Here is a 12,425-nt window from a genome sequence, read left to right as displayed (position 1 = left end):
GGGGGTGTCTTGATAATTGCCAATAATTTCCATCTGTTGTCTATTCCATTTGCACAACAGCATGTGAAATTGATTGTCAATCAGTGTTGTTCCTAAGTGGACAGTTTGATTTCATAGAAGTTTGATTTACTGGGAGTTATATTCTGTTGTGTAAGTGTTCCCTTTATTTTTTTGAGCAGTGTATATATAAACCTCTGGTCCGTCACTGCCAGGACCCCCCAATAACACCAGAATGGTATGCTGCCACCAGTTCCTCGTTGTGAAGTGTCCTATTTCTTCTGGTGTTCCCCCACCTTTGCCATAATGGTTTGTTTCACCTATCTACTATAAAATTGTCTAAGGGTCACTTCCGTCTGTCCTTCTGTCTGTCTGTCACGGATATTCATTGGTCACGGCATCTGTCTGTCATGGAATCCAAGTCGCTCATTGGTCGTGGCAAAACGCCCACGACCATTGCCACGACCAATCAGCGACGGCCACAGTCCGGCGGCAATATGGCCGCTCTTTCCACTTCGCAGTCAGTGCCCGCTCCATACTCCCCTCCAGTCAGCCCTCACACAGGGTTAATGCCAACGTTACCAGACCGCGGTGTAATGCACTCCGGTTACGCAGCTATTAACCCTGTGTGACCAACTTTTTACTATTGATGCTGCGTATGCAGCATCAATAGTAAAAAGATCTAATGTTACAAATAAGAATAATAACAAAAACAAAACGTTATTCTTACCCTCCAACGTGGCGTCCTGTCCTCTGCAGTGCAAGCGGCAGGTTCTGGTGCTAAGGATGCTATGCGAGAAGGACCTTTCATGACGTCACGGTCATGTAATTGCAATGTCATCACAGGTCCTGCGCTCATACCAACCCTGGGACTGGAAGCTGCCACCTGCACCGCACACAGGCGCCAGGACTACAAGGGGCCTTCGGAAGGTGAGTATATGTTTATTTTTAATTTTTTAACCGGTACATACGTGGCTGGGCAATATACTACGTGACTGGCCAATATACTACGTGACTGGCCAATATACTACGTGACTGGCCAATATACTACGTGACTGGCCAATATACTACGTGACTGGCCAATATACTACGTGACTGGCCAATATACTACGTGACTGGCCAATATACTACGTGACTGGCCAATATACTACGTGACTGGCCAATATACTACGTGACTGGCCAATATACTACGTGACTGGCCAATATACTACGTGACTGGCCAATATACTACGTGACTGGCCAATATACTACGTGACTGGCCAATATACTACGTGACTGGCCAATATACTACGTGACTGGCCAATATACTACGTGACTGGCCAATATACTACGTGACTGGCCAATATACTACGTGACTGGGCAATATACTACGTGGCTGGCCAATATACTACGTGGCTGGACAATATACTACGTGACTGGACAATATACTACGTGACTGGGCAATATACTACGTGACTGGGCAATATACTACGTGACTGGGCAATATACTACGTGACTGGGCAATATACTACGTGACTGGGCAATATACTACGTGACTGGGCAATATACTACGTGACTGGGCAATATACTACGTGACTGGGCAATATACTATGTGACTGGGCAATATGCTACGTGACTGGGCAATATGCTATGTCACTGGGCAATATACTACGTAGTTGGGCAATATACTACGTGGGCTGTGCAATATATTACGTGGACATGCATATTCTAGAATACCTGATGCATTAGAATCGGGCCATCATCTAGTATAATATAATAAAGTTATTATTCGCTATATATTTGGACTCTTGTTCTCAGTTCTTTTCTTCGTTCTTTGTTTTGTTCAGCGATTATATCCAATGGTTTTGTCCATGTAAGCACATAGGATCATTGTATGCCGATAATGGCCTGAATTAATATGTGGCTGTGTACCTTATGTGCTTTGTAGCTTTGAGATTTTCTTTTAACATTACTCGATAGATATCAGCCCGGTCCGTTATCAAGCTTATATCGGGTCAGAAACCAACCCCAGGTAGCGTGTAAGTACTAGCCGGACTCAAGGATGTGGGAAATCAGGATTCGAGGTATAAGATCAGCACAAATTAATTGATATTTTTATTCCCAAAAGGGCACACTAGATAATACAAATATATACAGCATATTATACATATATTACAGCCAGAGGTGCAGATAAAGGGAGGGTACAGGTTGGGGATAGCAGTTAGCTGTATGAGTCATGTTATCGGTCCTTGTAGCCTGCGGATACAGGGAAGCGCCGAGTCCACAGGTGCGTCCTTAGTTTCTGGTCCGTCTCCACGCGTGACGTGACGCGGCTTCTGTAGCAGAACCATGACACTGGCTAAAGGCGTGTATCCAGCTTTTAACCCCTAGCTCGCCCCCCTCCCATATTCGAACCGCCCCTCTGGGTCTGGACTGAATTCTCCCCTAGCCGCCTAGCTGAAATAATTTCCAATATCTAGAATGGGTCATGGCTTCCTAGCGGGAGGTTTAAATGGGGCGACTGATGTCTCAACGGGTTCGTTGGGGCTGGACTGATACAGAGCGCACAAACTCGGGTCGGGTTCTGGAGGGCCGGTCTCAATAACTCAGTATCCGGGACCGCTAGAGGAAGATGAGGCGCAGGGGTGCGTGCAGGGGGCTCCCAGGGTTCTGGTGGTATGGCGGACATAACCCTGAGATGCACGGCGCTCTCATAATTCATCTCTAGGTGTCGGTGCCTCCGTCTAGGGCTTCCATTGATACCTGATTGATAGCTGGCCGCCTGGCACCAGAGACAGCGGGGGTCTCCGCTCTGCTCCTCCGCCATTAACACGTGGCCTCTGATTCTCTGGCCATATGGCAAAGTCCTGTTCTTTTGAGAAATTGTGTATTTATCTCCTGCTTGGGGGCCACAGTCCAGGGGGAGAGGGAGAAGTCTGGATAATATATTGGGCCTGAACTTAATAAATCTAAATGGTGCCTCCCTCGTCCCTCACGGTGCAGATTCCCCGTTAGCTGCTGTATGTGAGCGCTGCTCCGGGGGAACCTCCGGCTCCTGATGGAACGGACATCTGTATTTTGCTCGGAGGAGTTTTCGTTGCTTTTTATTCTTTTTAGAATGCAACTTGTATCCATTCCAGGAGTAGAGATAATGGGGGCCCCTAACCCTGAGGGTCCCGGCCACAGAGGCAGCGTGATAGGTGGGCTCACCCCTGCGGTCAGTGATGTCACTCTGCTTGTAGCGGTCCGGGTGATGTCATCCGTCACATGACTGATCCAGAGTAACCATAGGAGGCGTATTTTAGCGTCCGCTGTCATGTGACCTGTGATCGTTAACCCTCTGTGCTCTTTCTCTGTCCTTATAGACCACACTCTGCTGGAAATGTCCGTCATTCTGTTTGCCTCCGTGGTCCGAGCGAGAGATGGACTCCCACTATCGGCCTCCACTGACCACGAGCAGAACATGTCCGTGCAGGAGACCAAGAAATACCTGAAGGTGCTGTCCCGAAAACTGGAGCAGCTCCCGGACCGCTGCACCATGAAGAGAGGCCCGCACCACGTCCAGTGAGTAGCCGGGAGCCCTGCATGTGAGTGGGGCCCCAGATCCTGCCGCCACCCGGGGCCACATGGTTCACAATAGATGATGGAAATGATGCAGGTGAATGACGGCTCCCAGGAGAAAACCTCCTTATTTATACAGCTCCTGCGCAGGAGTCGTCCCAGGAGTGACGGGGGCTGACGTGTGTGCAGCATCAGGGGTCGGCTTTATCACAGGCGTGTAATAGATGTCGGGCCCCATGTAGGGCCCCACTGACCGCCACATCGGGGTTCTCCTTTCCCGTGCTCTGACTGGCGCCATGGTCTCATGTTCAAGTCTAAGGGGCACAGTCAGAAAGCGGCAACAGGGGGCCCCTGGTCTGCGGTGATCGTCGCCCCAGGACTTAGACTGTCTGCAGCTCCTGGTCGCTGACTCGTCCTCGGTGTGTAAGAGCAGCCGTGTAGTATTGACATTTACATTGCTGGTCTCCCATGTGCACCCCCCAGTGTGCGGTGGTCCGGGCATGCTGGGAGTTGTAGTTTAGCATCTTCTCGGGCTGCAGATCACTGCTCACTGTGCTTAACCAGCGATGCTTCGTGTTGTTGCAGCTTCATCAGCTCGCTGGGCGTCAGCTACATGATGTTGTGTTCGGAGCATTACCCCGGCGTCCTCGCCTTCTGCTTCCTGGATGAGCTGCAGAGAGAGTTCATCAGCACCTACGAGATGGGTCACGTCAACGCCGCCATCCGGCCGTACTCCTTCATCGAGTTCGGTGAGAGATTGATGGGGTCATAGGTGCTGCTGGGTCTCGCAGGTAGCAGCAGCTCTGCTCCCCGGGGAGGAGGGTGGGTTTGTGCTCCTGGGGGGGCGGGAGTAGGAGCTGTGCTCTGGGGGGGAGGGCTGTGTTCCCCTTTTGGGGGGGGAGAGAGAGAGTGCTGCACCTCGGGGGTGGGGAGCCCATGTTCCTCAGTGGGTGAGGGAGGGGCGGTGCTCCTGGGGAGGGGGGGGGCTGTGATCCTCGTGTGGAGGAGATGGTGCTTCTCCTCGGGGGTGGGTGCCGATAAGGTAAAGCTATCGGGATAGCTGAGACCCTGGAGAACATGATCACGGCCACTTTTTACGGTCCCTTGTTACTTGATCGACGTTATTCGCAGCGATCACAAAAAAAGAGTCTGATTTAAAATTAATTTCTCTCTCCTCTGATATGATCTAACATATCAGAGAACAGAGAAATGACATCTCCGCCATCCCCGGACCCTCCTGCTCTGTCCCCCGGCGCTCAGCATCATCTTTCTGGTAAAAAGAATGGCTGGTGCATGCCGAGATCTGCCAGTCAGTACTCGGCAACAATAGGGAACTTTTCCTATTGGTTTCTTTTGATCACTGTGATAGGATCTATCACAGTGATTAAAATAAAAAAAAATAGTAAATCAAATCCCCCTTAGTTAGATAAAAAATTATTGGGTTGGGGTTACTGTTATGTTGCGGTTGTGTTAGAGTTGGGGTTGGGTTTACAGGTATGTTAGGGTTGGGGTTATGGTTGTGTTCGGGTTACCATTATAATAATAATAATAATAATAATAATTTTTATTTATATAGCGCCAACATATTCCGCAGCGCTTTACAAATTATAGAGGGGACTTGTACAGACAATAGACATTACAGCATAACAGAAATACAGTTCAAAACAGATACCAGGAGGAATGAGGGCCCTGCTGCTCGCAAGCTACAGACTATGAGGAAAAGGGGAGACACGAGAGGTGGATGGTAACAATTGCTTTCATTGTTCGGACCGGCCATAGTGTAAGGCTCAGGTGTTCATGTAAAGCTGCATGAACCAGTTATCTGCCTAAGTATGTAGCAGTACAGACACAGAGGGCTAATACTGCATAAAGTGAATGAGAACATGATGCGAGGAACCTGATTGTTTTTTTTTTATATAAATAGGCCACACAGGGATCGTTAGGTTAATGCATTGAGGCGGTAGGCCAGTCTGAACAAATGAGTTTTTAGGGTACGCTTAAAACTGTGGGGATTGGGGATTAATCGTATTAACCTGGGTAGTGCATTCCAAAGAATCGGCGCAGCACGTGTAAAGTCTTGGAGACGGGAGTGGGAGGTTCTGATTATTGAGGATGCTAACCTGAGGTCATTAGCGGAGGGCACGGGTAGGGTGGTAGACTGAGACCAGGGAGGAGATGTAGGGTGGTGCTGAGCCATGGAGAGAACGGGTAGGGTGGTAGGCTGAGACCAGGGAGGAGATGTAGGGTGGTGCTGAGCCATGGAGAGAACGGGTAGGGTGGTAGGCTGAGACCAGGGAGGAGATGTAGGGTGGTGCTGAGCCATGGAGTGCTTTGTGGATGAGGGTAGTAGTTTTGTACTGGATTCTGGAGTGGATGGGTAGCCAGTGTAATGACTGGCACAAGGTAGAGGCATCGGTGTAACGGTTGGTGAGGAATAAGATCCTGGCAGCAGCATTCAGGACAGATTGGAGCGGGGAAAGTTTGGTAAGAGGGAGGCCGATTAGTAGAGATATACAATAGTCCAGACGAGAATGAATAAGTGAAACAGTCAGAGTTTTTGCAGAGTCGAAAGTAAGAAAAGGGCGAATTCTAGAAATGTTTTTGAGATGCAGGTAAGAAGAGCGAGCCAGTGATCGGATGTAGGGGGTGAATGAAAGGTCAGAATCAAGGATGACCCCAAGGCAGCGGGCATGTTGCTTTGGAGTAATGGTGGAACCGCACACGGAGATGGCAATGTCAGGCAAAGGTAGGTTAGTAGAGGGAGAGAACACGAGGAGTTCAGTTTTTGACAGGTTTAGTTTCAGATAGAGGGAGGACATGATGTTAGAGACAGTGGTAAGACAATCACTGGTGTTTTCTAAAAAGGTCGGCGTGACAACAGGAGAAGAAGTGTATAATTGGGTGTCGTCAGCATAGAGATGGTACTGGAAACCAAATCTACTGATTGTTTGTCCAATAGGGGCAGTATACAACGAGAAGAGGAGGGGGCCTAGGACTGATCCTTGAGGAACCCCAACAGTAAGGGGAAGGTGAGAGGAGGAGGAACCAGCAAAAGATATAGTGAAGGATCGGTCAGAGAGATAGGAGGAGAACCAGGAGAGAACGGTGTCCTTGAGGCCGATGGAGCGGAGCATAGTGAGGGGGAGCTGATGATCCACAGTGTCGAATGCTGCGGAGAGATCCAGGAGAATTAGCATGGAGCAGTGACCATTAGATTTAGCTGTTAGTAGGTCATTAGAAACGAAAGATTTATTATCCCAAATCAGAAAACGTTTCGGTCCCACAACTGGACCTTCATCAGTAACGTTTACTGGGACAATATATAGATTCAAGTGGCTATATGGCCTGCCCGGAGGTAGCTACCAATATAGTATTGGATATCCAGAGAGAAAAGTTACAGCCTATATGGGTGCTGTCATCGCGGCGTCCACCGCTGAATAGCAAGTGAACGGTGGACGCCGCGATGACAGCACCCATATAGGCTGTAACTTTTCTCTCTGGATATCCAATACTATATTGGTAGCTACCTCCGGGCAGGCCATATAGCCACTTGAATCTATATATTGTCCCAGTAAACGTTACTGATGAAGGTCCAGTTGTGGGACCGAAACGTTTTCTGATTTGGGATAATAAATCTTTCGTTTCTTCACACCACAAAGTTGAGTGCCGGGTTTTGTATTATTTGCTGATTACGGTTTGGGAACCTACCCGTGCACCTCATACGGTTGTGCACACGTGTTTCTAACCTAGTAGGTCATTAGAGACTTTAGTGAGGGCAGTTTCAGTAGAGTGTAAAGAGCGGAAGCCAGATTGTAGAGGGTCGAGAAGAGAGTTATCTGAGAGATAGCGGGTAAGACGGGAGTGGACCATTGTGTTAGGATGGGGTTGTGTTAGGGTTGGATTAGGATTGTGTTGGGGGTTCGGGTTTTGATTAGGGTTGGGATTAGGGTTATAGTTAAGGTTAGGGTTGTGTTGGGGTTAGGGTTGTATTGGGGTTAGGGTCGTGGTTAGGATTGTGTTGGGGGTTTGGGTTGTCATTAGGGTTGTGGTTACAGTTGGGGTTAGTGTTGTTTTAGTGTTGTGTTATGGTTCGTGGTGCAGTGACCCATGTTATAGCCAGGGGGCGCTTTGTGTGCGCTTCAGGATGTGCTTGGAGGCATAATTATGATGATAATGAAACCATGTCCGGCATGATTGTAAATGGCTGGTATGTGTCGCAGAGGGAGTCTGCGCTGTAAGCCTGTAGTATTGTTCTGGGACCTGTAGTCCCACAAGTATTTGTATAGTTTATAAAGGAAGGCTTGCAGGGCTACTTTGAGAGCTGGGCAGGTCAAACTAGCCACACACACCTCCCACCTATGGGAGTGGTTACAGCTACATAATGTGACCAAGGTTTGGGTCACCTGTTCAGAGTGCATGGCCTGTGTCTTGGAATGTCCTGGAGTGGACTGGATTCCTGGAAGCACATGGTGAGACCATGGACTGAAGGCCTGTGTCTTGGAATGTCCTGGAGTGGACTGGATTCCTGGAAGCACATGGTGAGGCCATGGACTGAAGGCCTGTGTGTTGGAATGTCCTGGAGTGGACTGGATTCCTGGAAGCACATGGTAAGACCATGGACTGAAGGCCTGTGTCTTGGAATGTCCTGGAGTGGACTGGATTCCTGGAAGCACATGGTGAGGCCATGGACTGAAGGCCTGTGTGTTGGAATGTCCTGAAGTGGACTGGATTCCTGGAAGCACATGGTGAGACCATGGACTGAAGGCCTGTGTGTTGGAATGTCCTGGAGTGGACTGAATTCCTGGAAGCACATGGTGAGACCATGGACTGAAGGCCTGTGTGTTGGAATGTCCTGGAGTGGACTGGATTCCTGGAAGCACATGGTGAGGCCATGGACTGAAGGCCTGTGTGTTGGAATGTCCTGGAGTGGACTGAATTCCTGGAAGCACATGGTGAGACCATGGACTGAAGGCCTGTGTGTTGGAATGTCCTGGAGTGGACTGGATTCCTGGAAGCACATGGTGAGGCCATGGACTGAAGGCCTGTGTGTTGGAATGTCCTGGAGTGGACTGGAGGGGGGGTTACGGGCAGAGAAGTATCTGCCATTGGAACAGACTGTCGGTAGTTAATGTGTTCCATTGATGTAAATAACTGTTTGTGATACGGCTTGTGATGTTTAATAAACCGGAGAAATAAACCGGATAGACTGTTTATGTGGAGAAACCGTGCCTGAGTGCTTTAATCCCGTTGCCAAGCAAGTTTCCCCAATCCACTCGGGTAGCATGACCTCACAGGTTGTAGTTAGGGTTAGGGTTGAGTTATGGTTGGTGTTAGGGTTAGAATTGTTTTTTTTTTTTCAAAAGTTAAAAAAATGGTGACTATATGATTCTAGTGTTGAGCGCAAGCGCTCGTTACTCGAGTTTGCATAGGATGGTTGGGTATGCACGAAGTCTGGTTAAGGTTGTGTTGGGGTTAGGGTTGTGTTGGGGTTAGGGTTGTGTTGGGGTTAGGGTTGTGTTGGGGTTAGGGTTGTGTTGGGGTTAGGGTTGTGTTGGGGTTAGGGTTGTGTTGGGGTTAGGGTTGTGTTGGGGTTAGGGTTGTGTTGGGGTTAGGGTTGTGTTGGGGTTAGGGTTGTGTTGGGGTTAGGGTTGTGTTGGGGTTGTGTTGGGGTTGTGTTATAGTTGGGATTATTGTTGGGTTTAGGAATGTGTTGGGGTTAGGAATGTGTTATGGTTGGAGTTAGGGTTGAGGTTGGTTTAGGGTTGGAGTTAGGGTTGTGTTGGGTGTTCGGGTTGTGTTATGGTTTGGGTTGGTTTGGGGTTAGGGTTGTGTTATGGTTGAAGTTAGGGTTGGGGTTGGAGTTAGGGTTGTGTTGGGGTTATGGTTGGGGTTAGAATTGTTTTGTTTTTTCAAAAGTTAAAAAAATGATGGCGATCTGATGCTAGTGTTGAGCTCAAGTGCTCGTTACTCGAGTTTGCATCAGGTGGTCGGGTATGCACGAAGTATCTCCAATTAATGCATTGCTTTTTTTGGGTGTCTAACAGGCACGAAACCTGCTGGGCGGGGACTCGACCATGTCACTCGCGCACCTGTGATGTTCGGTGCATAGCCGAGCACCCGATGCAGACTGGAGTAGTGAGCACTCGCCCAACACTGAAGACGATACATTCAATATGACGACCTAATGTTATCAAATTCTGTGTCGTACTCTGGGTTTGAAATGCTCACTATACCCCTGGATAACAACCTTGAGGGGTGTGGTTTCCAAATTGGGGTCACTTGTGGGGGATTTCCAGTGTTAAGGTACATCAGAGGCTCCCGAAATCGGACATGGCGTTCGCTCTTGATTTCAGCCAATTTTGCGTTCAAAAAGTCAAACTGTGCTCTTTCCCTTCCTTGACCTGTCATGTGCCCAAACAGTAGATTTCTGCCACATATGTGGTATTAGTGTACTCAGGAGAAATTGCACAACACATTTTGGGGTCCATTTTCTCCTGTTACCCTTGTGAAAATAAAAAAGTTTGGGTCTAAAGTAAATTTTTTGTGAAAAAAGTGAAATGTTCATTTTTTCCTTCCACATTGCTTCAGTTCTCATGTAGCACTTGAAGGGTTAATAAACTTGAATGTGGTTTTGCGCACTTTGAGGGGTGCAGTTTTTAGAATGGTGTCACTTTTGGGTATTTTCTGTCATATAGACCCCTCAAAGTGACTTCAAATGTGATGTGGTCCCTAAAATATGGTTATGCTAATTTTGTTGTAAAAATGAGAAGTCACTGGTCAACGTTTAACCCTAATAACTTCCTAACCAAAAAATTGTTTCCAAAATTGTGCTGATGTAAAGTAGACATGTGGGTAATGTTATTTATTCACTATTTTGTGTGATATGACTCTCTGATTTAATAGCACGTAAATCACCCGTCTCCTCCATCATCAGTATCTGGTGACCGCCCGCCGCCTCCATCATCAGTATCTGGTGACCGCCCGCCGCTTCCATCATCAGTATCTGGTGACCGCCCATCTCCTCCATCATCAGTATCTGGTGACCGCCCATCTCCTCCATCATCAGTATCTGGTGACCGCCCGTCACCTCCATCATCAGTATCTGGTGACCGCTCGTCTCCTCCATCATTAGTATCTGGTGACCTCCCGTCTCCTCCATCATCAGTATCTGGTGACCGCCCATCTCCTCCATCATCAGTATCTGGTGACCGCCCGTCTCCTCCATCATCAGTATCTGGTGACCGCCCGTCTCCTCCATCATCAGTATCTGGTGACCTCCCGTCTCCTCCATCATCAGTATCTGGTGACCGCCCGTCTCCTCCATCATCAGTATCTGGTGACCGACCATCTCCTCCATCATCAGTATCTGGTGACCGCCCGTCTCCTCCATCATCAGTATCTGGTGATCGCCCGTCACCTCCATCATCAGTATCTGGTGACCGCCCGTCTCCTCCATCATCAGTATCTGGTGACCGGCTGTCTCCTCCATCATCAGTATCTGGTGACCGCCCGTCACCTCCATCATCAGTATCTGGTGACCGCCCGTCTCCTCCATCATCAGTATCTGGTGACCTCCCGTCTCCTCCTGTTGTGGATTCTGTTTTTGGGCTCCCTCTGGTGGTTACAGATGGTACTGGGTGACTTGTGTTCTCTGCGGTCTCTGGTGTCCACCTGTTCTATCAGGATATGGGAGTTTCCTATTTAACCTGGCTTTCTTGTCATTTCCTCGCCGGCGATCAATGTAATCAGTGTGTCTTGTTACCTCTGCTTTCCGCTTCTGTAATCATCAGGACAAGCTAAGTTTTTGATTTTCCTGTTCCACGTTTTGTTTTATTTTTGTTTTAGTCCAGCTTGCAGTTATGTGATTCCTTGTTGCTGGTTGCTCTAGTGGGCTGATATTACTCCTCATGTTCCATGAGTTGGCACATGAGTTCAGGTAATTTCAGGATGGTTTTTTGTAGGGTTTTTCGCTGACCGCGCAGTTCACTTTTGTATCCTCTGCTATCTAGTTTTAGCGGGCCTCATTTTGCTGATTCTGTTTTCATTACTACGTATGTGCTTTCCTCTCATTTCACCGTCATTACATGTGGGGGGCTGCTATTTCTGTGGGGTGTTTCTCTGGAGGCAAGAGAGGTCTTTGTTTCTTCTAATAGGGGAAGCTAGTCCTTCGGCTGGCGCGAGACGTCTAGAATCATCGTAGGCACGTTCCCCGGCTACTGCTAGTGTTGTGAATTAGGTTCAGGATCGCGGTCAGCTCAGTTTCCATCACCCTAGAGCTTGTTCTGTTATTTTGTGTGCTTGTCCTTTTGTGATCCCCTGCCATTGGGATCATGACAGTATAGCCAGCCTGAAGTGATAATCGTATTGGCTGAAGTAGGAGGAAAAGTAGTCTGAGGAAGTTTTTTTTTTTTTTTTTTTTCCTTCCCTCAGAGTTTGCTGCCTAGCCTTAATTGCAGCCTGGCTGCGTCTTACCTCCTCTTAATCCTTGAATGGCTCTGACCTCAGCTGTTTATCATGGACGTCCAGAGTTTGGCTTCCAGCCTGAATAATCTTGCTGCTAAGGTTCAAAATATACAAGATTTTGTTGTACATGCTCCTATGTCTGAACCTAGAATTCCTATCCCAGAGTTTTTTTCTGGAGATAGATCTAGTTTTCTGAATTTTAGGAACAATTGCAAGTTGTTTCTTTCTTTGAAATCTCGCTCCTCTGGAGACCCTGCTCAGCAAGTCAAAATTGTAATATCTGTCCTGCGGGGTGACCCTCAGAATTGGGCATTTGCATTGGCACCAGGGGATCCTGCGTTGCTCAATGTGGATGCGTTTTTTCTGGCATTGGGTTTGCTCTATGAGGAACCTAACCTAGAGATTCAGGCTGAAAAAGCTTTATT

General features: G+C 48.2%; 1 protein-coding gene across 1 annotated transcript in view; it reads left to right on the top strand.

Moving 5' to 3' along the window:
• The window catches only part of SEC22A (SEC22 homolog A, vesicle trafficking protein), a 34,545-nt gene that overhangs the window by 8,498 nt on the left and 13,622 nt on the right, over positions 1-12,425 (top strand). Inside the window, exons 2-3 of the mRNA XM_069732605.1 lie at positions 3,342-3,540; positions 4,123-4,286. Of these exons, the coding sequence (XP_069588706.1) occupies positions 3,359-3,540; positions 4,123-4,286 (346 nt within the window). The 5' untranslated portion in view covers positions 3,342-3,358. The remainder of the gene's footprint in view (positions 1-3,341; positions 3,541-4,122; positions 4,287-12,425) is intronic.

The sequence above is a fragment of the Ranitomeya imitator genome, chromosome 7 (assembly GCF_032444005.1).
Source record: "Ranitomeya imitator isolate aRanImi1 chromosome 7, aRanImi1.pri, whole genome shotgun sequence".
In the NCBI taxonomy this organism is placed as follows: Eukaryota; Metazoa; Chordata; class Amphibia; order Anura; family Dendrobatidae; genus Ranitomeya; species Ranitomeya imitator.
Note: the sequence above shows the minus strand (reverse complement) of the source record. Positions and strands in the feature narration are given on the sequence as shown.